The following is a 26881-nucleotide window of genomic DNA, read 5'->3' on the forward strand; positions in this document are numbered from 1 at the left end:
GAATATAGGTATGATCTGGGGTACTGACAACACAGAAGGAGTATGCAGCACTGTTTGTGATAACAAAAGAAAGAAAGAAAGATTATCATCAGAAGGGAATAAACTATTTTTTTAATGTAGTAGATACATATACATTAATGGAAAGAGATCTCTAAGCCATAAATTGAGTTAAAAAAAAGAGCACATTCAAGGCTACAAAGCCAGTTTCATAAAACCAAAGAATGTATAAATAGACTGTCTCTTCTGATTGAAAGGTAATAACACTAGAAATAAATAATAACAAGATAACTAGAAACAAGAAGTAGACCCCCTTGTATATGACAATGACAGTTTATATTGTAATCAGTTGGAAGAAGACGCTAGTCAATAAATTGTGCTTGGATAACTGTTTATGCATATGGAAACAGATAAAATTAACTCTTTTCTCACATTTTATAAAAATAAATTATATACAACTATAAATTATATTTAAAATAAATTAACTAATAAATTAGAAAAATAACACACTCACTGGATTGCCATAAACTGTAAGCTCTCTGAGGGAAGAGATACCATCAAGTTTTTCCAGTTCTGCCATATCCTATTAAAAAATTTAGCAGTAAGTTATTATTTGGTTAGACCCAACATCTTTCAGTATATGCTGATTTGAAGTAATTATATGTAAGTGTTGGATTGTAACGAGTTCATGATTGAATCTTCTGAAGTGAGCTTGATTGACAATATTCTGTATTGTTGATTAAAGACAGATCTGTGTACTATTGATTCCAAATACATGACTGGGTAAAGATGACCTGCTAACATGGGAAATAGGCCATACAGCAGCCCTTACTAGGAAAGACCATATTTTTTTCAGAAGATTTATGATCTATTCTAAACTCAGATTATATTTGGTTAATTCCCAAGAGGATTGACCTAGATGTGTAGAAAAGGAGGTGAATCTAGTCTAAACAATTTCAAAGGTGCATATCAAACACAACCTTCACCGTGAAGGAGCATGTCATATTGAATGGACTTAATACTGATATATTTGATGGGAAAGTATATAGTTGAAAAACTATTTCTCTAGTTGAATGACTTGCCTTTGCTACTGGATGGGATTATTTATTATTATCTATTTGACATTGGTGAAAGTTTGCAAATACATTTTAGTTTCTGCAAAGTTATTTCTAAAATGCTATTGCTGACAAAATTTAGGCAACAAGATCAGCTTCAGGTTGTTGCTAGTTCATAGTAATAAAACAAAGTTATTGATAAGCTCCTCTTCTTATTTGGGATGATTAGTGGGTTTAGCCAGTTCATCTAGTAACTATAAAAATTTTTAGACCTATTTTAGATCACTTGGAAGTGGAATTTGAGAAGCCACAGGAATGCCCCAGACCCTGTGTATCCTTGAAATTATTAGTAAAGCCTGATACTGGGTAAGGTCTCAGATTCATGTAAGTCTGATTTGACATATCCTTTGTGTTAGCTCAGTTGCTATCACTGGAAAGAGTTCCTATAGGATAGCAATTATCCTAATTTAGATTTCTTCTGGATAAAGCTTTGGAAGAACCATTGCCAGTTTTGGCAGGCTTTTTCTCAGATGAATGTTGTTTGACCCTTGATGTGTGAGTTGTATGTAGTTTTCTCTGTGTATGTATTTCCTAGTTGCTGTGTAGAAAAGGGCACTGCTCATGAATTCCTTGTAGCCTTGAACAGGCTTTTATATCACTCCAGAAAAGGCTTCCTGAACTCCAGCAAGAAGAGCCACTAACAAATATTGATCATGTATCTCCTATGTACCAGATGCTTTGCTATATTACTAATACAAATGTGGGCAAGAAAGACATGGTCCCTGCCCTTGCGGGGCAGTATACAGTTCAGTTTGTCTTCAAGATTGTCTTAGAGGTATGGGCAGAAATATCAAGATTGGTAAAAGGAGGGCTAACCGATCATCAGCAAAACACTGAGAGAAATGTTAGGGCTGTATGTGTGTACCTTCAACCCTCTTATCTGCATACTATCTCAGAAGAGAGTTTGGGCAGGCTCAGTTGGGGCAGTGGCCTAATGGAAATAGGCTGAATTATGAGCAGGTGAAACAAATGCAGGATGCTAGCTTAGGAAGCCTTGAGTGGGGAAAGATGGATTATTAAAGCCAAGTTGAAGTCCATTATCAGGAGTTGATTCAAATGTCAGGTAGACCAAGTACATATGTTAAGTTTAAAGGGGCAGAGGGAGTCTGGGATTGAGATGCGCAAATAGCTTGGACCAAGAGAAGTCAGGAACAAAAAATATCTCTTAGAGGATCTGCAGGTAGATGGATGTGGGTTGGTTGGGTTTATAAGTCTAGCAGCAGGGTGAGCATTTCTGCATCCCAGAGTATTTACATGTCATATAAATGATAAATAACACACTAGCAAAATTTTCATTGGTGTGCTTGGAAGCTTTATATTCAAAGGAGTTAAGTCTTGTAAATCTCATAAACGATGTTACCTGGATTTTATTATATCCTAGGAAGAGTTTCTCTAGTTTTACCAAAGGTTGTAATTTGCTCAGCTCTTGTAGTCTGTTTTCCTCTAGGTGAAGTGCCAACAGAGAGCTTGGTTTGGCAAAGGCACTATCATTAAAGGCTCTGATGCGGTTATGGTCCACTACCAATTCCTGAAGGACCTCTAAGTTGTCAAGCCCTTCAACTTGACTGATTTCATTCCCTGAAAAAGATAACTCATGATATGTCAAGTGAGCCCAAACTGAATAAAAGTTATCTATCTTCATTTAAATATTTTTTTATCAGATGATTCTTTAAGAAGTGAAGTATTAAAAAGAACATATTTCCAAGGAGAAACAGAAATGTAATTTACAGGAAGGTAGCATCATCATCAAATAACATTTAGCAAAATTTTTCCTTTAAGATATAATGTACAAAATGTACTGAATTGACCCAATCTGTCTGTTCAACAGTTAAGTGCTAAAATAGTTGATACTGATCAAAGTAGATGTATAAAAGTGCTACAGAAGATATGCTTCCTAGCTTATACAGCTCAATAACAAAAAAACAACCCAATCAAAAAAATGGGCAGAGGGCCTAAATAGACATTTCTCCAAAGAAGACATACAGATGGCTGAAGCATATGAAAAGATGTTCAACGTTGCTAATTATTAGAGAAATGCAAATCAAAACTACAATGGGGTACCACCTCACACTGGTCAGAATGGCCGTCATTAAAAAGTCTATAGACACAGTTTGCTTCTATGTCCTGGCTGTTGTAAATAGTGCTGCAATGAACATTGTGGTACATGACTCTTTTTTGAGTTATGGTTTTCTCAGGGTGTATGCCCAGTAGTGGGATTGGTGGGTCATATGGTAGTTCTATTTTTAGTTTTTCAAGGAACCTCCATACTGTTCTCCATAGTGGCTGTATCAATTTACATTCCCATCAGATGAATGGATAAAGAAGATGTGGCACATATATACAATGGAATATTACTCAGCCATAAAAAGAAATGAAATTGAGTTATTTGTAGTGAGGTGGATGGACCTAGAATCTGTCATACAGAGTGAAGTAAGTCAGAAAGAGAAAAACAAATACCGTATGCTCACACATATATAGAGAATCTAAAAAAAAAAAAAATGGTTCTGAAGAACCTAGGGGCAGGACAGGAATAAAGACGCAGACTTAGAGAGTGGACTTAATGACTTGGGGAGGGGGAAGGGTAAGCTGGGATGAAGTGAGAGAGTGGCATGGACATATATACACTACCAAATGTAAAGCAGATAGCTAGTGGGAAGCAGCCACATAGCACAGGGAGATCAGCTCGGTGCTTTGTGACCACCTAGAGAGGTGGGATAGGGAGGGTGGCAGGGAGACGCAAGAGGGAGGAGATATGGGGATATATGTATATGTATAGCTGATTCACTTTGTTATACAGCAGCAACTAACACAACAATGTAAAGCAATTATACTCCAATAAAGTTGTTTTTAAAAAAGTCTATAAATAACGGATGCTGGAGAGATTGTGGAGAAAAGGGAATCCTCCTACACTGTTGGTGGGAATGTAAATTGGTGCAGCCACTATGCAAAACAATATGGAGGTGCCTGAAAAAACTAAAAATAGAGTTGCCATATGATCCAGCAATCCCAATCCTGGGCATATATCTGGAGAAAACCATAATTCAAAAAGATGCATGCACCTCAATGTTCATTGCAGCACTATTTACAATATCCAAGACATGGAAGCAACTTAAATGTCCATCAACAGATGAATGGATAAAGAAGATACAATGGAATGTTACTCAGCCATAAAAAAGAATGAGATAGTGCCATTTGCAGCTACATGGATGGACCTAGAGATTATCATACTAACCGAAGTAAGTCAGAAAGAGAAAGACAAATACCATATGATATCACTTAAATGTGGAATCTAAAATATGACACAAATGAACCCATCCACAAAACAGAAACAGACTCACAAGCATAGAGAACAGACTTGTGGTTGCCAAGAGGGAGAGGGGCTGGGCGAAATATGTACTGGAGTTTGGGACTAGCAGATGCAAACTATTATATCTAGAATGGATAAACAACAAGAGCCTTCTGTGTAGCACAGGGAACTATATTCAATATCCTGTAATAAGTCGTAATGGAAAAGAATATGAAAAAGACTATATAAATGTATAACTGAATCACGTTGATGTACACCAGAAACTAACACAGCATTGTAAATCAACTATAATTTAATTTTAAAAACAAACAAAGAAAAACAACTTAAAAAAAAAAAAGACCAAAATGCACCAGGAAGTAGTTAGAAAAGCAAAAAAAAAAGATACACTTCCTGAGTATACTGGGTTATTCTAATAGGTATTCAAATAGGTATATCTAATTATTTATTAAAATAAACTAATTTGTAATGTTAGGTTGGAAGAATATACCTTAATTATGCTGTTACTTCTTTCTCAACATATTTTTACACTGCAACTACATTAAAAAATTAAGAATTTATTATGTTCATTAAAACCTCAATCCTTTCATTATAACCTATGATTTCTCTCAGCTGTAGCAATCAATAGTTTTATAAGTATGAATGATAACTTATATAAGAAGAGAACCGTTGAGTCGACCAAATGCTTTTATGTGTGTTTTCTATTAGATTCTTAAAATAGGACAGGGAAAATATCCTTTTTTAATGATCAGAAAACTGAGGGACAGAGAAACTGTCTTGCTCAATGACGTAGAAGTGGCAACACCAGGCCTACCCTAGACCTTTTACAATGCTGCTTCTGTGCCATTCTATCTTTCGTCCACTATTTATCCTCTTTGTTACTGGACTGAATTGTGTCCCCCCCAATTATTATGTGAAAGTCTTAACCCCTAGCCCCTCAGAACATGGCTGTATTTCGGTCTTTAAAGAGGTAACTAATGTTAAATGAGGTCATTGGGTGATCACTAATCCAATATCACTGGTGTCTTATGTGAAGAGGAGATTAGGACACAGAGGGAAGACCATGTGAAGATACAGAGTACAATTATAGGCCAAGAAGAGAGGCCCTCAGAAGTGACCAACCCTGCTGATATCTTGATCTTGGACTTCTGGCCTCCAGAACTGTGAGGAAATAAATTTTTGTTTAAGCCACCCAGGCTGTGACTTTGTTATGGCAGTCCTAGCAAACTAATATATTACTGAACATGTGATCCCACTTTCTTGGAATTCTCCTCTTTGTAATTTAACATATTTCATCGAACTTAAGATGCCAACAATTGTTAAGATATGTCAATATTTTGTGTATACTAAGAAAGGATAAAAAACATGGCTAGATAAACTATATTATGCCATCAATAAAGATACAACCTGATTTCAAGACATGTTAAAATATAAAAAGTGGGTGTCTCAGAATTGATGAAATATGAGAAAGTTACCTTATTTTGTTTTATTCCTTAGAGAAATTGATAACATCATAACCTTCAATGAAATTGCTCACAGAATCAAATCACAGACTTTGAAACATTACCAGTGCCTTACTTAAGAATGAGAAAAAGACTATTCAAGTCAGACTGAGAAAAATGACTCAGTTGTGTTAATATATTACTTTTATGAAATTATGTGTTTGGACGGTCACTTTTTTTTTTTTGCGGTACGCAGGCCTCTCACTGTGGTGGCCTCTCCCGTTGCGGAGCACAGGCTCCAGACGCACAGGCTCAGCAGCCATGGCTCGCGGGGCCAGCCGCTCCGCGGCATGTGGGATCTTCCCGGACCGGGGCACGAACCCGTGTCCCCTGCCATTGGCAGGCGGACTCTCAACCACTGTGCCACCAGGGAAGCCCTGGACAGTCACTTTTAATAAAGTCCAGTGGTATAAAAATCACGTGAAGTAGCTTTAAGTGCTGAATAATGTCTACAGTAGCATATTTTTGGCTATTTTTCATTTTAGAATGCTCACTAAACATGTAAGAAAGAAAACTCCAAAACAACAGTGCTAAATGTGATTTCAGGGATCATATATTTAACTAGCAGAATTTGCCATTGTTAGAAAACTCCCACTTATTTATTTACTTTTAAATTTTTTTACTTATGAGATATTATTTATTTCCCTTAACAGTTCATTTTTCCTTAATATCTTTACTGGAGTATAATTGCTTTACAATATTGTGTTAGTTGCTGCTGTATAACAAAGTGAATCAGATATATGTTTACATATATCCCCATATCCCCTCCCTCTTGTACCACCCTCCCACCCTCCCTATCCCACCCCTCTAAGTGGTCACAAAGCACGGAGCTGATCACCCTGTGTAATGCAGCTGCTTCCCACTAGCTAGCTGTTTTACATTTGGTAGTGTATATATGTCAGTGCTACTCTCTCACTTCATCCCAGCTTACCCTTCCCCCTCCCCACGTCCTCAAGTCCATTCTGTACATGTGTCATTTACATCTTTATTCCTGTCCTGCCCCTAGGTTCATCAGAACCATTTTTTCTTTTTTCTTTTTTTCCATATTTATGTGTTAGCATATGGTATTTGCTTTTCTTTCTGACTTACTACACTCTGTATGACAGAGTCTAGGTCCATCCACCTCACTACAGATAGCTCAATTTCATTTCTTTTTATGGCTAAGTAATATTCCATCGTATATATGTGCCACGTCTTCTTTATCCATTCATCTGTTGATGGATACTTAGGTTACTTCCATGGTCTGGCTATTGTAAATGTGTTGCAATGAACATTCTGGTACATGACTCTTTCTGAATTATGGTTTTCTAGGGTATATGCCCATAGTGGGATTGCTGGGTCATATGGTAGTTCTATTTTTAGTTTTTTAAGGAAATTCCGTACTGTTCTCCATAGTGGCTGTATCAATTTTCATTCCCACCAACAGTGCAAGAGGGTTCCCTTTTCTCTACATCCTCTCCAGCATTTATTGTTTGTAGATTTTTTGATGATGGCCATTCTGACTGGTGTGAGGTGATACCTCATTGTAGTTTTGATTTGCATTTCTCTAATGATCAGTGATGGTGAGCATCCTTTCACGTGTTTGTGGCAATCTATATCTTCTTTGGAGAAACGTCTATTTAGATCTTCTGCCCATTTTTGGATTGGGTTGTTTGTTCTTTTGATATTGAGCTGCATGGGCTGTTTATATATTTTGGAGATTAATCCTTTGTCAGTTGCTTCATTTGCAAATATTTTCTCCCATTCTGAGGGTTGTCTTTTCGTCTTGTTTATGGTTTCCTTTGCTGTGCAAAAGCTTTTCAATTTCATTAGGTCTCATTTGTTTATTTCTGTTTTTATTTCAAAACAAAAAGGGTGGATCAAAAAGGATCTTGCTGTGGTTTATGTCAAAGAGTGTTCTTCCTATGTTTTCCTCAAAGAGTTTTATAGTGTCTAGCCTTACATTTAGGTCTCTAATCCATTTTGAGTTTATTTGTGTATGGTGTTAGGAAGTGTTCTAATTTCATTCTTTTACTTATAGCTGTCCAGTTTTCCCAGCACCACTTATTGAACAGGCTGTCTTTTCTCCATTGTATATTCTTGCCTCCTTTATCAAAGATAAGGTGACCATATGTGCATGGATTTATCTCTGGGCTTTCTATCCTGTTCCATTGATCTATATTTCTGTTTTTGTGCCAGTACCATACTGTCTTTATTACTGTAACTTTGTAGTATAGGCTAAAGTAAGGGAGCCTGATTCCTTCAGCTCCATTTTTCTTTTTCAAGATTGCTTTGGGGGCTTCCCTGGTGGTGCGGTGGTTGGGAGTCCGCCTGCCGATGCAGGGGACGGGGGTTTGTGCCCCGGTCCGGGAGGATCCCACATGCCGCGGGGCGGCTGGGCCTGTGAGCCATGGCTGCTGAGCCTGCGCGTCCGGAGCCTGCACTCCACAGTGGGAGAGGCCACAGCGGTGAGAGGCCCGCGTACCACAAAAAAAAAAAAAAAAAAAAAAGATTGCTTTGGCTATTTGGGGTCTTTCCACACAAATTGTGAAACTTTTTGTTCTAGTACTGTGAAAAATGCCCTTGGTAGTTTGATAGGGATTGCAATGAATCTGTAAATAGCTTTGGGTAGTAGAGTCATTTTCACAATGTTGACTCTTCCAATCCAAGAACATGGCATATCTCTCCATCTGTTGGTATCATCTTTAATATCTTTCGTAAGTGTCTTATAGTTTTCTGCATACAGGTCTTTGTATTTAATTTGTGATGGTTAGATTAATATGTGTCTTGGCTTGTTTCTCCTTGGATTTATCCTGTATGGGACTCTCTGTGCTTCCCGGACTTGATTGACTCTTTCCTTTCCCATGTTAGGGAAGTTTTCAACTATAATCTCTTCAAATATTTTCTCAGTCCCTTTCTTCTTCTCTTCTTCTGGGACCCCTATAATTCAAATGTTGGTGCATTTAATGTTGTCCCAGAGGTCTCTGAGACTGTCCTCAATTCTTCTCATTCTTTTTTCTTTATTCTGCTCTGTGGTAGTTATTTCCACTCTTTTATCTTCCGGGTCACTTATCCGTTCTTCTGCCTCAGTTGTTCTGCTATTGATTCCTTCTAGAGAATTTTAAATTTCATTTATTGTGTTGTTCATTTCTGTTTGTTTGCTCTTTAGTTCTTCTAGGTCCTTGTTAAACGTTTCTTGTATTTTCTCCATTCTGTTTCCAAGTTTTTTGACCATCTTTACTGTCATCACTCTGAGTTCTTTTTTAGATAGCTGCCTGTTTCCCCTTCATTTGTTTGGTCTGGTGGGTTTTTACCATGCTCCTTCATCTGCTGCGTATTTCTATCTTCCCACTTAGCTTAACTTACTGTGTTTGGGGTCTCCTTTTCACGGGATGCAGGTTTATAATTCCTATTGTTTTTGGTGTCTGCCCCCTGTGGGTAAGGTTGGTTCAGTTGCTTGTGTAGGCTTCCTGGTGGAGGGCACTGGTGCCAGTGTTCTGGTGGGTGGGGCTGGATCTTGTCTTTCTGGTGGGCAGGGCTGCGTCTGGTGGTGTGTTTTTGGGGTGTCTGTGCATTTAGTATGATTTTAGGTAGCCTCTCTGCAAATCTGTGGGATTGTATTCCTGTCTTGCTAGTTGTTTGGCATGGGGTGTCTAGCACTGGAGCTTGCTAGCCATTGGGTGGAGCTGGGTCTTAGTGTTGAGACAGAGATCTCTGGGAGAGCTCTTGCCAATTGTTATTACTTGGGGCTGGGAGGTCTCTGGTGGTCCAATGTCTTAAACTTGGCTCTCCCACCCCAGACACTCAGGCCTGATATCAGGCCGGAGCATCAAGACCCTGTCAGCCATATGGCTCAGAAGAAGAGGGAGAAAAAAAGAAAGAAAAAATTAATTAATTAATTAAATTAAAATTTAAAAAAATTTTAAAAATTATTAAAATTAAAAAATTTAAAAGTAATTTAAAAAAGAAGAGAGCAACCAAACCAATAAACAAATCTACCAATGATAACAAGTGCTAAAAACTATACTAAGGTAAACATAAAAATCAGAAACAAGTCAGTCTCAGACAGCAAACCTGAAGTCTACATTTTACCGTCTCTACCAGTAAAGGGGCTTCCTATTGTGTGGAAACTTTTCCTCTTTCACAGCTCCCTCCCAGAGGTGGAGGTCCCATCCCTATTCTTTTGTCTCTGTTTTTACTTTTTTCTTTTGTTCCACCCAGGTATGTAGTGATTGCTTGCCCTTGGGAAGTCTGAGGTCTTCTGCCAATGTTCAGTAGGTGTTCTGTAGGTGTTCCACATGTAGATGTATTTTTGATGTATTTGTGAGGAGGAAGGTGATCTCCACGTCCTACTCCTCTGCCATCTTGATGGTCTCGCAGCTCCCACTTATTTAACTAGATAGTTACATTTTAGATAAATTTGACCCTTAATGCTTAAGATTCTAACTTGCTTCCCTACAGCCCCACCCTGCCCTTTCCCTAAAGACTGTACCTTTCCCACCATCTTGCAAATTTAACACAACATGTGAAATGTAAGTTCATTAACTCGCTGGTAGACCATGGCATGGCCTCATCTTATCGCTGCCTACATTTGTGTACTCCTCTACAACTTTTGCCCTCTTCCCTCTTTAGACTGACCTTAGAGTTATCTCCTCCTGTTCAGTATCTTTAACCTAACTCACCTCTTTACAAACCTTTAAAATGTGCTTATAATTTCACTAGCTACCATCTGATCTCTTACCTTCTTTTCAGGGACAAGTTCCTTGAGCATGCAACCTCTGACCTCTGTTTGTTGTCTTTACTGCCTATCCAACCACTTCCCTCTAATTGTTTTCACTTTGGTTTTTGCTCTTCCCATACTTCCAGATCTGATACTCTGAAGGTTACTAATGGTCTCCTTTTTTGTTGAATCCAATTGTGTACATCCAGTATTTTTTTCATAGGCCTCATTCTTTTTATCATTTGACTTTAAATCAATCACCCTCTTTTCTCCTAACATTTAGAGTTTGTATTTCTTGGTTTTCTTTCAAAATTTTGTGAATTATTCCTTTGCTGGTGCTTATTCCACCCTTCTTAATACTGGATGTGGGGTGTGGAAGGAAATTGCTCAGAGGTAGTGGGTTTGTCTCCACATCTCTTTTTGGCTTTTCATTCTTTCTCTATACTTATTTCCTAAGTAAGCACATATGCTATGACTTTACCTGTTACCTCCACTGGGATAATTCTAAAATATACATCTCCAGTTCTGACCTGTGGTGCAGTACTACAACCTGAAAATGTTTCCATTTTAATGTCTCAAAGTTGTCACAACACTAACTAATCTTTCCCTAGCTTTAGTACCTCACTTTGCCCAATCTCTTAATGAAAGCATGCAAACATCTTGAACTATTTTTCTTTCCTTGTATATCTAGTCATTAAGTACTAATATTTACTTCTTTTAAACTGCATTTTGGACTCACCCTTTCCTCTGACACCACTCTAGCCCCATTATGTCATTCATGTTGCATAGAAAATGCCATGTGTTTTGGTGTCAGAGCTAGAATGCAATATTCTATAGCTCTAGAATATCACACTTACATTATTTATATAAATAACCCAAGATAAACCCATTAGTGATTACTAAAATATTTTTGTCAATGAATCTGTTCTAATGTTGATGCTTATATTTGCTTTCAAAACAGGATGATAATCAAATCAGTTTTTAATAATAAAGACTTACACATGAACAGTGTTGCTACTCACCCTGAAGAAAGAGGAATTTTAAATTTCTTAGTCTGTTAAGTTGTAGCTGAATCAGATTACAAATTCCATTGTAGCCCAAATGAAGAACTTCTAAACTGTGCATTATTGGAGGCAAATTTTCACTGCTCATTGTATCTCTGAAACACACATGTAAGTTTGAGCCCATAAACTTAATTTCACACCAGCTGTTTGTATAAACATGAAAAGACAGTTTAGTATGTACTTACTATAAATTGAAGTTTAAAAAGAAAAAGAATGAATTTACTAATAAATCAAACTATATTATTCTGTCTTCATAATTTATATAATAATCACATTTTCTTCTTTAAAAACAGTTTTATATGCTAAAGAACAAAGAAATACAGAAAGAGTTACTTGAAATAAAAGGCAAGAGCCAGTGCAATCAGGCAAGAAAAAGAAAAAACCAATGTATTCAGATTGGAAAGGAATTAGTAAAACTGTCTTTATTCTCAGATGACAGGATCTTATATTTAGAAAATACTTAGGAATCCACCAAAAAACTATTATTGCACCAATAAACGAGTTCAGCAAGATTACAGGGTAAAATATTAATATACAAAAATCAACTGAATTTCTATACATCTTCAATAAACTGAGAATGAAATTAAGACTTCTATTCACAATAGTATAAAAAAGGATAAAATACTTCACAAAAAATTAACTAAAGGAGTACAAAATGTATACACAGAAGACTACAAAACATTGCTGAGATAAATTAAAAATCTAAATAAATGGAGAAATATTCCATGTTCACAGATTAGAAGACTCCCTATTACTACTAAGATGGTAGTTGTCCCAAAATTGATCAATAGATTCAATGCAATCTCTATCAAAAGTCCAGCAGGTTTTCTTTCTTTCTTTTTTTCTCCAGAAAATAACCGTCTCATCATAACAGTTATAAGGAAATGCAAATAACCCAGAATATCCAAAACAATCTTTAAAAGGAACAAAGTTGGAGGGCTTACACGTCCTGATTTCAAAACTTATAAAGCTGCAGTAATCAAACCAGTCTGGAACTGGCAAAAGGACAGACACCTAGATCAATGGAATAGAATTAAGAGTCCAGAAACAAACTTTTATATTTATGGTCAATTGATTTTCAACAAAGGTACCAAGGCAACTCAGTGGGGGAAAGGATAGTATATTAAACAAATGGTGCTGGGACAAATGAATATACACGTGCAAAAATGGTAATATATGGCAAAATGGCATATATCCAGACAATGGAATGCCCAACATATTCAGCAATAAAAAAAGAATGAACTATTAATAGATGCTATAACATGGATGAATCTCAAAAACATTATGCTAAGTGTAAGAAGTCAAATGCAAAAGACCACATATTATATGATTCCATTTATATAAAATGTCTAGAAAACATAACTCTATAGAAAGTAGATTAGTGGTTTCTTGGACCTAGAGGTGCAAAAGGGAATTGACTCCAAATAGGCACAAGGCATCTCTCTGTTGTGTGATGGAAATGTTCTAAAACTGTACTGCAGTAGGTAGTAGTTGCACAACTCTATAAATTTAGTAAAAATTATACACTTAAAATGAGTGAATATGGTAAGTAAACTGTACTTCAGTAAAGCTGTTAAAAAACAAATATGAGTAGTCTCCAATATAAAGGATGTGTATAAATTTTCATAGCAACTTTAATCAAAATAACTTCAAACTGGAAACAACCCAAATGTTCATCAATGATAAATAGATAAACAACTTGTCATATAATGGAATACTACTCAGCAATAAAATGAAATGAATTATTGACACTTGCAACAACATAGATGAATCTCAAAAGAATTCTGCTAAGTGAAAGAAGACAGATACAAAAGACTACTTACTATATGATTTTAATCATATGAAATTCTAGAAAAAGGCAAACTGATAGTGATAGAAAGCAGATCAGTAGTTGTCACCAGGATGTGGAGGGAGGGAATTGTGAAGAGTTATAAAGGGAAGTTTGGGGATGGGAATAGTTTGTGCCTTGATTGTGGTAATGGTTATATGACTAAATACATTTGTCAAAATTCATTAAACTGTACACTTAAATTGGTGAGTTTTTTAATATGTAAATAATACTTCAGTAAAGATGATAAAAACTCAAGGAATGCCCTTCATTGGGAAAACTGGAATGAAAGTATTTTGACTTGGAGATATATTTATATTTTCCTACCAAAAAAGTGTAGGAAGGTGGGAGGTAAGTCCTCATCTTCTTCATAAGGTATCTTTTCCATTGATGTTGGGGCATTAAGTAACCAGGTAAGTAATTTAGAAACAACCAAAACAAAGGTTAAAAGAAACCTAAGTCCATACTACTGGGTAAGGGGCTCTTTTGTGGGTAATAACATTTTGAGGTTAGATGATAGTAATGGTTGCACAACCTTTTGGATATACTAAAACAATCACTGAATTGTACATAAAGGGTAAGTGTTATGGTATGTGAATTGTATCTCAATTTTAAAAAACCAAGGTATTAAAATATAAGGTTTTTTCTTTCATTTTTTACAATATAAGTATGAAATGGAGAAGGCTGGGGAAAAACAATAACAAAGGAGTATTTTGGTATCTTTTTATTTGTGAAGTTTATTTTTGGCATGTAGCATGTAGCTATTAAATTAAGTATTAAAATAAGCTAAATGTATGTACTGCTGTCACTAATGTAACTAACTGCTTTTTAAATTCCCAACCAAAATTATTTATAGTTGTAAAAATAAAGAATAATACCTGTTTATTTTTGAAGTTCCTTGCTGCCCATAGCCACTTGAAGGCACTTTCTGGTAGAGTAGTTGTCTATTGGTCAAGTGAGTCTGAGGCTTTAGTCGGGGCATGATTGATTCGATATGATTATAGTTGAGGCATAAGACCTACAGAAGGAATCCATTATTAATCAGATATTAACATATGAATGATGCTGTAAATATATCTTTGGTTTGAGATTATCACCATTCTAAAAACTATTAAAACGGTATGGATAAATCTTGGACTATACAACATAATTTAATATATTAGTGTTAAAAAATGACAAATTTTTATGTCCCAAATTGTCTGGATTTGACTTTGAATGTGTTTTTTATTATCTGACATGCTGAAAAATACACCATTTCAAACTAAATAATGGAGACCCTAGAAAGCTGCTCAACTTTCTCAATCTGTACTCCTGACTTCTCGAAGCCTTATTTAGATGAAATAACTCTAGTTGGAGAGATCGTTATTTCCCTAAGTTTAAAAGGCATTAGTAGGTGGCTCAAAGCTATAGGACAGGAGGCAATGAGGCTGCTTTGAGAACCACAGTGTCCTCCAGCTTCACTCACTACAAAGGCAGCCTTCCATCCCATCTCCTGCTAGAGAGGAAGATTCACTGTTTATAAAGACAATCGCATAAAATTGACATCAGCCGTAATAACTTTGGGAAGTAATGCTTTTTTTTCTTGGTGAAAAAATACTTTTGGAAAATTAATTTCTCTTCTTTAATGACATGAATATACATGTCATTAAAGTAAAGAAGATTACAACTTGCACTGAAAACCTTGAAAGAAAAAAAGAAAATTTGTGAGTGACTCACCTTCACGTTAGGCAGATAGATTAATCCACTGAATGAGGTAAGATTATTGTTCTGTAGATTCACATTACACACATTTCTAAATTGGTCAACTGGAATCAAATCCACAGTTCTGAATTTAGACAGAGTAAATACAGTTATAATTTTAACAGGCAAATTATATCGGTGAATCTCTCATGTGTAACCCCAAAGGCATTTTTAAAAAATCTCATCTGACAAATTCTATGGAAAAGAATTTCCTTAACATAAAATATATGCATCAGGGCTTCCCTGATGCATACAGTATTTGTATCATACAAATACTATATACAGTATTTGTACACAAATACTGTATTTGTATACAAATACAAATCATACAGTATTTGTTTATCTCTGGCTGACGTATTTCACTTAGCATGATACCCTCCATGTCCATCCATGTTGTTGCAAATAGCAAAAACAAAATTTCATGCTTTTTTGTGGCTGAGTACTATTCCATTTTATATGTATATACCACATCTTCTTTATTCATATGTTTATGGTCACTTAGGTTTCTTCCATATCTTGGCAATTGTAAATAATGTTGCTATGAACATTGGGGTGCATGTATCTTTTTTGAATTCGTGTTTTCATTTTTTCCCAGGAGTGGAATTGCTGGGTCACATGGTAGTTCTGTTTTTAGTTTTTTTGAGAAACCATACTGTTTTTCATAGTGGCTGTACCAATTTACAGTCCTACCAACAGTATATGAGAGTTCCTTTTTCTCCACATCCTCGCCAACATTTGTTATTTGTGGTCTTTTTGATGATAGCTATTCTGACAAGTGTGAGATGATATCTCATTGTGGTTTTAATTTGCATTTCTCTGATGATAAATGATGTTGAGCATCTTTTCATGTGCCTGTTGGCTATCTGTATGTCTTCTTTGGAAAATGTCAATTCAGATCTCTTCTGCCCATTTTTAATCAGGTTGGTTTTTGTTGTTTTGTTTTTTTGATGTTGAATTTTATGGTCTGTTTATATATTTTGGATATTAACCTCTTGTTGGTCATATATTTAATTTGCAAATACTTTTTCACATTCAGTAGGTTGTCTTTTCATTTTGTTGATGGTTTCCTTGGCTGTGCAAAAGCCTACCACACCTTTAAACAAATCCTCAACCCTGAAGTTACAATTATGATACACTTTATACATTGAAAGTCATTTATTCTTTTGACATGTTTTCATTAGTTATTTCCTAAGTGCAGTCAATGTGTTTGGAAAGGCTACAACAAATATGAAAGTCACTGTCTGTGTCCTCAAGAAATGGGATTCAGAAAAACTATAATAAAAAAGGAAGGGCCTTCTATGTTGTACAAAGAGATTTAAAATTTTATTCTGTAGACAGTGGGAAGACACTGAACAATGTTGAGAAGGGAAGTGATCTGATAAAACTTGCATCTTAGAAGGAGGTATGGATAATAGATGGATTTGCAGGTAAGGTTATATAAGACAAAAAACCAATAGTTTCTAAATTAGTTAATTCCCCAACCTAGGACAACGGCAATGACTATGGAAAGAAGGAGGAACTATGACACACACTTAAGACACAGACTCTATAGAATGTAGTGATTAATTAAAAACGGAGGATAAAGGAGAGAGAGAGCGGACTCTAGATTTTTGGCTTGGGCGACAACAGGTGAATGTTGTTTCCTAGATGCTATCTAGAGAGCAATTGAATATTCAAATTAGGAGCCTAGGTTTGGGATAAATTAGGGGGTCATCGTCATAAATTAAAACTATGGCTAAAGATGTCTGCCTGTGAAGAGTGCAGAATAGAAAAAGAAAGAAGAGAAATGGATTTATTAAACAGGAGGACAATGATAACATTCATGAGAAGAGCATCAGAGGAATGGTGGCAGTGGTAGCCAGATAGCATTGGATTAGAGTGATACAATGTGAGGAGCAAACCTAGTATGTTCCAATTTTAAAAGCTTGGTTGTAAAAGAAAAGGGAAGTATAAGGTCTTAGAAAGAGATTGATGAGATTTTTAATCATAGTGTGTGATAATAAAAGTTATTAATGCAATTCAAAGATGGTAAAGTTAGTATGAGATTGTGAAGTAGTGTAGATGATCTTCTGAATTACTGGTTATATTTGGATAAGATGTATAAATTATAAACCTTAGAAAAATAATAATAACTGTAATAATATCAAATAGCATAGAATAAAATGATTGTACCTGATGGATGATGAAGTCCAATTTAGTTCTTGCATTTGGGTGAAGTCTGAATGTCCTTGTCGTTCAGCAATCATATCAGAAGTAAGTCTGCCACCAAACAAATCTTTTGCACACTCAGTCTCTGATGGTTCCTATATATGAGGATATTTAGAAAGTGATGTTCTCTCTTACAGATGACTAAATGACATTAATTCTTTGGTTCCAGGTCAAAATGGAATAGCCTCATTTCTCCCTATTTCCTACTAAGTACAGCTAAACCCCTGGATATTATATATAAAATAAATATAGGAGACTGAAAGGTACAGAGAAGAAGGCAGACCACCTAGGGACCTTGGGACCTGAGGAATGGCACTGTGGTGAGTCCTCTGGTGTGTTACTGAGATAATAATAAGACAGAGACTGCAGATAGCTATGTGGCAGATCTCCCTGTGGGAAGGCCCTGAATATAGCTGGCAAGTCAGACTGAGGCTGGTAGCCCTGGGGGGGCTACAAATGGGTCTTGACAGGAATAGATACTGACTCTGGACTGGAATTTGCTTACCCAGTGTAAATGCAAATGCACATAATGCTATAAAAGAACTGGAACAGAAGATATTGCACCAATCTGGACAGTTGACTTATTTCTTCAGACCAAGGAACACACGTTAACAGCCCATAATGTCTAACAGTGGGCAGAAAGCTATCCTCCTCAGAGTAGTAGTTCGATAGAGAACTGGAATGGGCAATTAAAACATTGGTTGTCTAAAATGGGGAGGAGATAAAAGCATGATGGGCTGGCTTACATACCTTCCTAAGAGTGCTCATACTTAGTGTGAACATGAATGGGGCTAAAGGAGGGTCCCCACTGGATAGACTTCTGTTTTTCTGGTGCATCTGGGGGATGGGGCAAGGATGCTGATATGACTATGCAATTCTTGCGAAAGAAGGATAATGCTGGTATAACCATTATATTTTTTCTTTCCTTCTTCCTCACATCACCTCAAATTTTTTTTCTACCTGATGCAGTGGCCACAGGACCACAGCTACAGCTACAAATACTGGAAACAAGGATAATTCCTAAGTGAGAAACTATGTTTTTAAGCCTTTTGTCAGGATTCCTAAAGGGCTGATGGGGGTAGGTTTTACCTTCACCCCATCCGGCAAAACTGGGGTTAACAGTGAATGTATCTGTATTTCCTGGTAGCAAAAATAGCCCACTAGTTTTGCACCTATATAACCTTGTCCTATCTGAAGGGGGGTGGACCAAGGGGAGGTATATGCTAGACTAGGCCAGCACAGTGGCCGAACCTAATATTCCTTCCAAAGTTGGAAAAGTATGGGTGTAAATGGAGAGAACAGGGAAGGGCACTTACGGGTAAAGGAACTAATAAATAGGTTATGTAATGAGGAAATCCAATATTATATTACTTCAAAAGAGGTTCAGAGCAAGAGATGATATTGTCTCAGTTCAATTATATCAGATGCCTGAAGAAAGGGTTAAGCTATGTGTTTTGAGACCACTCCTGCTTTTGGAACCTGACAAAGTCTCCAATGGAAACCTGCAAATCTGAGTGGCCTCACTGTGAGAGACATTTCTATATGATTATGGACTGGATAATTACTGAATGGGATTACAGTAATATTCCAATATATTTTGAATTTTCTGATTATTTTGCTGTAAAGGATCTGTGTTCAAAGGCCAGAGCATGAGCTATGATATTGTGATTTATAATAAGAAACCTGTATTTGGTCTTTGTCTACTGTTCTGGCACATAGCTCTTAAAACCCTCATAATTTCCTATATAAGAGTCGTAGGGGCATCTTTTATTATAATATTTGTTTTTTTGTTTTCGGTTCCTGAAACAGGTCCAGAGCCATAAAGGTGAAAGGACTGTGTTGCTATTTATGACAAGCTCCTTTCAACCAACCTGAGTTTATCTTAACAAGATGACTTTTGGAAAGTCCTTAAGAATGGGGGCTGGTTGCCAGGGGAATCAACCATGATTAGAGGGTTGGAACTTCCAGTACCACTCCCTTACTTCCCAGTATGATTATATATCCATGGAGCCTTGGGCACCAAGTGAGGCTCAGCTGTCCATGCTTTACTATTAAAAAGTCATGTCACTTGGAATGTCATTTAAATTCTCTGGAGTTCTTTGTGCTCATTTATAAAATAAAGGATTTGGACTATGTCATTTCTAAAGTCCATGTCCATTTACCTCTCAAACACTCTAAGATTATATTGCTCTTCTACTTCCCTCTGTGTCTACTTTTGGTGACTTCTTTTCCTCTTTACATTTCCTAAATGGAACTATTAAAGCCTCACTTGGATTTCTTTACTTTCTTTACTCTCTTTCCTTAGTCAATGTTATATGCTTTTGGTTTTAGTCATCAGCTTTCTTCGTGTGTCTAACACTTATCTTATTTCTTCCTGTAATCATATTTCTGTTATGATATCTCTTAGTGGAATAGACTCAAGTCTTGTAGACATCTTTTATTCTTCCATTTCCTTGTCCTTCAAATTTAATTGGTTGCCAAGTTCTGTCAATTCTTCCCAGTATTTCTCCTGCCTTTCAGCTCTCCATTTTTAAAACCACTTCCCCTTGGTTTATTTCAGTTTCTCATTACATCACATGTAGACCACGCTAATAGCCTCCTGTTGGTTTTTCATCGATCACTCTGAACACTGCTGTTAAATTTCCTAATATATAGTTTTCAATATGTTATTCCCTAACTCAAAAATCTTGAATGCCTTCCCATTACCTCTCAATTAAAGTCTAAATTATTCAGTCTGGTCTTCATGTCCATTATTAATTCATATATTTATATTCTACCTCATTCCACAAAGAATTTGTGGCAGCTTACAGGAGGAACATATAATCAAATAGTAAAATGCAAATAATAAATACTGAAGATCAAGACTGAGAATGATGTAAGTTAGAATAGATCAAAACTGAGGATAGGGACAGATAGACCATAAGTCCTACAGGGTTTCTGTCATTGAACCATAAATGTGGCCCTGAGCTTTTAGGTAGTCAAAGTGAAAAGGAAAATAGTTTAAAAATACTCATTGTCAGTGAGGAGAGCATAACTTTTCCTCAGGGGGAAAAGTTTTTCCTACACTGACTTCTAAAAGCACTTTCTCAGGTGGCCCTTCAAATGAGGGCACAGAGAGATAGGAAGGATAAGGTACTCAACACCACCATTGGAGCACATACAGTACTAGTTTCATGAGAATGTTTTTAAAACGTCCCTCAATGAAAGCCAACACCTAAATAAAACCCAGTATACAAGATTCTAGAGAATTGTTTGTGTTTGGGGGAGAATGTTTTTGATTCTTCATTCTGAGGAGGGCCCTGAAAAAATCAGGGTTAGAATTAGTAATCTTCTCAGAGCACCTCAAAGTCCCAAATAATCATGAACTATCTCTCAATTTCCTAGAAATTTGATGAGTTTTATTGTCTGACAGGGGCTAGGCAATGTTACACAGGGAACCTTTTTATTCTTCACCCATTTGTTGTGCACTTATCCTGTTACATGGAAATCAGGAGCCCTGTATGAACTTACTAGTTATAGAATCCAAGTTTCCAAATATTGCTTTCATATTCAGTCCTATGTTCTGTGTTATTTTTTACACAGTATAAAAAGTTATTTTTTTACTAGTATAGTTTACTAGTAATGTTGACATACCATTTTTTGGTTCAAATATGTTTTTCTTAAATCTTAACAACTGTATTTTTCCAGGTAATAGGAAGCTGTTTTTAGGCCCAAGAGGACAGTAGGGGTCCAAGGCAGTTTCTCCTATCCTGTCTCATAAATCTGTTAGGCACTGAATTCAGTGGGTGCAAATGTAAGCAGCATCTTCCCTCCCCAACTACCTCAATTTAAACAATTAAAAACTGGCCAGAGGAGAAACATTTAAAACCCAGATCTGAAATGTGCTTTGGAGACCTAGATTTTAATAAGCATAATAAGCTAGGGTAACATACTAGTGATAAAGCAACATTCAAAATGATTATGGCCTACGGATATATTAATATGAAGCCTGCACCAAATGCTATGAGTCAATAAAACAACTTACAATTGAGATTCCATCCAGAGCTTTCAGTTCTGGAAGATGAAATATTACAAACAACCGGTAGTTTTCTTGATTCCATACAATAATGTTTCCATACATGGCTAGAATGACCAGGTTGCATAAACCCTGGTAATAAAAATACATATATTCAAAGTGATATATATATATCTCACTCTAACAAGTTTTTTTCCCCTTCAGAGTTTAATCATCCTTGAATATTAATATTAAATTACTCTATCATTTCATAGTGATTTGAGTGCTTTTAAGTATGCTGCTGTTTAGTGCAAGCGTTGTACTTTCATACTATTAAGGTCTAATTTTGTGCAGTATTTCAGTGGTCTATATTATATGATCAGAATCCCTTTTTGGATGCTGGTGCTAAATGTATTACCCATGATAAAGACTTGTAAAGAAATTTAGCAAAGTTTAAAACATATACTTTGTTTATGGAATAACGATCGGTTAAATAGTATGTGTGTATACAGATACAACAGTGAAATGAAACAATGAAAAACACAGTCTTCTGATGAGGGATAAAACTGAAGTGCTTCTGCCTTGTAAGAGAGTAGCAGAATTCATCTTAAGGGAAAATGTGCTTCCTTATTAGATAAGATGTTTGTTGTGAAGGAAGGGCCCTGAGTAGATATGGATGGGAGAGGTTAAGACAAGAGGGAGTAAAACTAATCTGCATCTGTAATGTAAAATGGTTTGTTTTGTTGCTGTTGTTGATTAGGTTGACTCTGCAGCTCTAGAAGTAGTTGTATTGGGGGAATTCAATGATGATAAGGCTGCAAGTAAGGAAAGATGGGAAATGGACATAAGTTTTTGGTAGGAGATAAAGCCCTAGCAATATGGTATCAGCAAAAGGAAAGAGGCCACTGCAAGTCCCAATGGTAGGAAATGGCCATCAAATTCATTTTTCTTGATTTTTATTTTCTTCCTTACATTTTTCTATATTTTCCAAATTCTGTACAGTGAACATGCATTACTTTCATAGTATAAAGAAATAAGAAAATATTTAGAAAACCAAAAACATTAGTACCCCAGATAGTCACCTTTAAATTGTAGATCTCCTGATTGAGAACAATATAGTTATTGCCTATGTATAATTCAGTTAGTGTAAAAGCTTTTTGTAAACCACTCAGTGAAGTGATTTTGTTGTTCTCAAGAGAAAGGGAATGAAGATGAAGCATGTTATCAAAAGTATGCTTTTCCAAACCAGTGAGGAGATTATTATTTATGCTGAGGCGGGTTAATTTAGTCAGCTTGGAAATGCCTAGAAAAATAAGCAAATTCAAGAAAAGATTCAGACAGCACTGAAAGGTTAATTTAAAAAATAACTGGCTGGTTGTTTTACTGTTTCTCTTTTTCTAAGTTCAAATGGCTTTACAGATTTTATAATATTAACCATCATTGTTTTTCCTTTTGTTAAAGAATAATAGAATGTGTACTAAGTCTTAGATAATATATTAAATTCCAATTTTGGATTTCCAAGTAGACTCATTTTTTTAGGTGTTAAGGGAAGGTATTGTATAGGAAATACTGAATTTAAGCTTTCAAATAACCTTTAAATTATGTAATTAATTAAGGTTTTCACCATCACAATAATGTAAAGCTCTACTTTACAAAGCTCAAAATAATCACCAACCCCCATTGTAAAACATTAAGGGTCAGGAACTAGAATACAACACTCTGGAAAGTATTCCTTACTGTGCCATCATTTGTATTAAAAAGAATCTAATTCTGCCTTTGTATGCTTGAAAGTACTCTAAGACAGAACTTTAGAAAATGCTTCTTCCCACCACAATCTAACCCCCTATGTACATTACGTGCTGTAGACACTTTATAACTATAGGTAGGACCGTGCTGTTGACAGATAAGAACTCTGGAGTCAGACCTGGTTTCAAATGTTGGTTTCACACTAGATTTGGGACCATAGGTAAATTATGTAAAATTATGTAACCTCTGAGCCTAATTTTCTTCATCCATGAAATGGATATACTGAAATCTACTTCTAACAGTTATGTAATTAAATGGAATGGCACTTGAAAAGTATCAGTTATAGCTTTTGGCAAATAAATAATCAGTCCTCAATAAATTTTATTCATGCACCCCTTTCACACCAGCCTTTATCATGGGACTATGAAATGCTGAAAGCAAATCAATCTAGGGCAAGTTAGGATGTACTATCAAAGCAAAAATCCTTAAATGCATATTAAGCCTATCTGTGTTTGGAAAAAAGAAGATAAATATCTGTTAAAGTTTAGTGGGGTAGCTATGTTTGAAAAGTGGGTATAGGGAAAATACAGGTTGAAGGAGTCTTCCTTTCAGTGGGCTTATGGAGGGGAATAAAAAGGAAATAGGGTTCTCAACTGTTATATACATAGCAAAATTAACACCCTATTGTATGGGAATGGAGACTAGTGATAGTTGTAAACACAGATGCCTGACCTACACCTCCCCCCCTTCACTGTTTTCTTAGCTGAAATCTACAGAGGAGAGGCCTGTGGATATATATACTCAATAAGTTTCCTAAGTGATTCTTATGATGAAGCAATTTTTAGAAACTATTGTTAACAGCCATTAAAATAAAGTATAACAAATGTTATACATGCTGTTTTTAATACTTGCTTTTGCATATGTAATTTTTTAAAGTAAAATTTTCTATTTTATGAAAAAGGTAGTACACACATGCTAAAAACAATTCAAAAGCTAATAAAGTATAAATTAAGTCTCTTTCCCAGGCATGATTTTCAATTCCTACCTTCTCTCCTTGACAAGGACAGCCTTGTTACCAAAATGCACATCCAGAAATGTATTATACCTAGATAAGTATGCATGATATGTGTGTGTGTACACTTATGCAGGCATTAGTAAAGCTGCTTAATTTGTACTTGTATGTGAATCCCAGTAAAAGGTTATATAGTACATCTGATTTTCAACCTCTAGTGAATAAAATGTTCATTTTGTTGAAAGTCTTCAAATTTCCAAATGTAACCTTAATTCCATATTTTGAAAAATGAACTGAGCTGCTTTATCTTTTTCAAAAGCACACCTCATTCTTTCATTTATTTACTCAATGGTACAGAGTTTGAATACTGACTAGTTTATAATGTGCTAAGTTTGGTAATAGATGGTAAACACGGGTTAAAAGAGGGGAGGGAAGGCAACTAGTTAGGCTCATTATATATGGTAGCCAGTCACAGATCCCGCTAAAGAGGTGTTTAGAGTACTCTACTCCAAACCTTCTTGGAAATTCTCAGGAGACCTTCCTCTTCAGAAATTCTATCCTCAGTGTTATTCACTTTTTGCTCTTTTTAATTAGACATTCATATTTTAAGACTTTAGAAATCTCTAATACCTTACCTCCTATCTTTGAGATGCAGTTTCCATCTAATGTGAGCTCTTCCAAGTTAACACAAGATTCCAAGCCTTCCATTTTAGTGAGATTATTGTTGCTGAATGATGCCCACTTCAAATTTTCCAATTTTTCTAAATTTGTGATTTCAAAAAGATGTTGCCCATCTAAATTTAAGGCAGTTATCTGTAGAATAATTCACATTATATGTTGCTTCTGGATGATATCAATAACTTCAATGTTATAAGATAAAAAGTCTAATGAAATAATTCAAATGTGGTAAGTAACATTAAAAAGTCCCCTAGGAACTAAAGATATTGCAAAGTTCTTAGTTTACAGAAAAGTAAAATTTGACGAGATTATAACTCAGAGAGGGACTTATATGGTATTATAGACACTGAGCTATGCCAGTCAGATTCCCCGCAGTGAAGGCTTTGTCCCAGTTGCTGCAAGTGCTGTTGGCAGAAAGCCTTCAACTGTCAGTCCCTTCAGGGACAGCATCAGCAGCAGAGAGCTGCCTTGCCCAAGGTCATGCTCCTTCCCAGGTTGGCCCACATCCAATGATGAAGGGAAAGAAAGGCCTGGCCATCTCAGCCCAACTTGGGACAGATTTAAAGGGCCATTCTAATTTCACAACTCCCTGTGGGGTCAGCTAAGACTATCACGGAGCCGGCATCACAACTAAATATCTATGTATATTCTGTAATAAAAGGAATGCCACTAATATCTTCCATTTTCAAGGGTCAGATTCTCTTAGCCCAGTTTCTATCTTTGGCAAGAGGTAAAAGGGTGCTTCTTGAGCAAGAAGCTGCTAGTGCTCCAAAACTTTTCCCTTAGCCTTGGCTGAATTCTGACCAGTTCCCCCATTCTCTTGCCAGGATTCTTGATCCCTTTTACCTCGCCATCCAAACTTTTGGCTTGGTCTCTGGCTCTGAGCTTTAAAGTTTTCTTGCTTATTTTGATATATCATCAGAATCTACCCTTTGGTTTTGTAGTGTACCTTTATGCTAAATTTCCTGTTCTGTAGTGACCACTGCTGAGTTCTAGCCCCTGTGACATAACTACTCATGACTTGACTTCTCTTTTACTTTTAATTTGGCTCTTCTAGTTTTCTGCACGTTACCTGTCTATGCCCTCGTTATGATACAAAGCCAAAGTTGACTAAAAAATCAATTGAAATTAAATTTTTATATTAGGTTTAATAGATTGTCTTTACCTTCAAGTACCAGTTTCCACTCAGATGTGAATGTGGTCCTAACTTTGAAATCTGTGTCAGAATTTTGGCAGAAGGCCATATACTAAGAATCCGTGATCTCTCCTCTTTAGTACTAGAATGCCGTAAGAGAGATAACTAATAAAACAAAAACATATAAAGGAAATAGTACAGAGAGGTCCATATATATATATATATAGTTAAAAGAATTGTTTCCTAGATGAGCGGCCCAATGAATACTTTTAAAATATGACATTTTCTTTGCCTTAAAATGTTTTCAGTATCTGGATATACTTTATATATCTCACTCATTTTTTTGTTTTAGCAGACATTTAACCACAAAATAATATATATAAAACTGTGAAAGGATTGTTATAAAACAAACACCATACAATCCATCATGAAACCAGTTTAAGAGCCAGAATATTCCTACTACCCTAGAACCTCCCTGGGTGCCCCATCCTAATCTTTTGTTCTCTCCTTCTCCTTGGAAGCCATCACTCATCTCAAGTGAATCAATCCCCTAAGAAGCAATCTTAGGGGATTTTGTATCTACCATACTTGCTATCTTTATAGACTCATGTTTATATCCATAAATAAAATATAAGTCTTATACATATTCAAACTTTATATAAATTGAATAATATGTTTACGTTCTTCTATGACTTGCTTTTTTGCTCAGCATCATATCCATGAGATTCATTTACGCTTCTTCCTGTAGCTGTAGTTCATTCATATGTCATTGCTATATAATATTTCCTTATCAGTTCTCCCATGAATGAACGAACATTGAGCTGATTTCAGTTTTTTGCTATTATAAGCATTGCTGTCA

At 35.9% G+C, this 26881-nt stretch overlaps 1 protein-coding gene across 1 annotated transcript in view; it reads right to left on the reverse strand.

The window, feature by feature from the left end:
• The window catches only part of LRRC9 (leucine rich repeat containing 9), a 97228-nt gene that overhangs the window by 7978 nt on the left and 62369 nt on the right, over positions 1-26881 (reverse strand). The window contains exons 20-29 of the mRNA XM_059059636.2: positions 26053-26187; positions 24845-25022; positions 22534-22754; positions 21482-21604; positions 17422-17552; positions 15226-15334; positions 14388-14527; positions 11640-11776; positions 2473-2690; positions 512-580 (exon numbers count right to left, since the gene is read on the reverse strand). Of these exons, the coding sequence (XP_058915619.1) occupies positions 512-580; positions 2473-2690; positions 11640-11776; positions 14388-14527; positions 15226-15334; positions 17422-17552; positions 21482-21604; positions 22534-22754; positions 24845-25022; positions 26053-26187 (1461 nt within the window). The remainder of the gene's footprint in view (positions 1-511; positions 581-2472; positions 2691-11639; positions 11777-14387; positions 14528-15225; positions 15335-17421; positions 17553-21481; positions 21605-22533; positions 22755-24844; positions 25023-26052; positions 26188-26881) is intronic.

Source organism: Kogia breviceps, chromosome 3 (assembly GCF_026419965.1).
Source record: "Kogia breviceps isolate mKogBre1 chromosome 3, mKogBre1 haplotype 1, whole genome shotgun sequence".
Lineage (NCBI taxonomy): Eukaryota > Metazoa > Chordata > Mammalia > Artiodactyla > Physeteridae > Kogia > Kogia breviceps.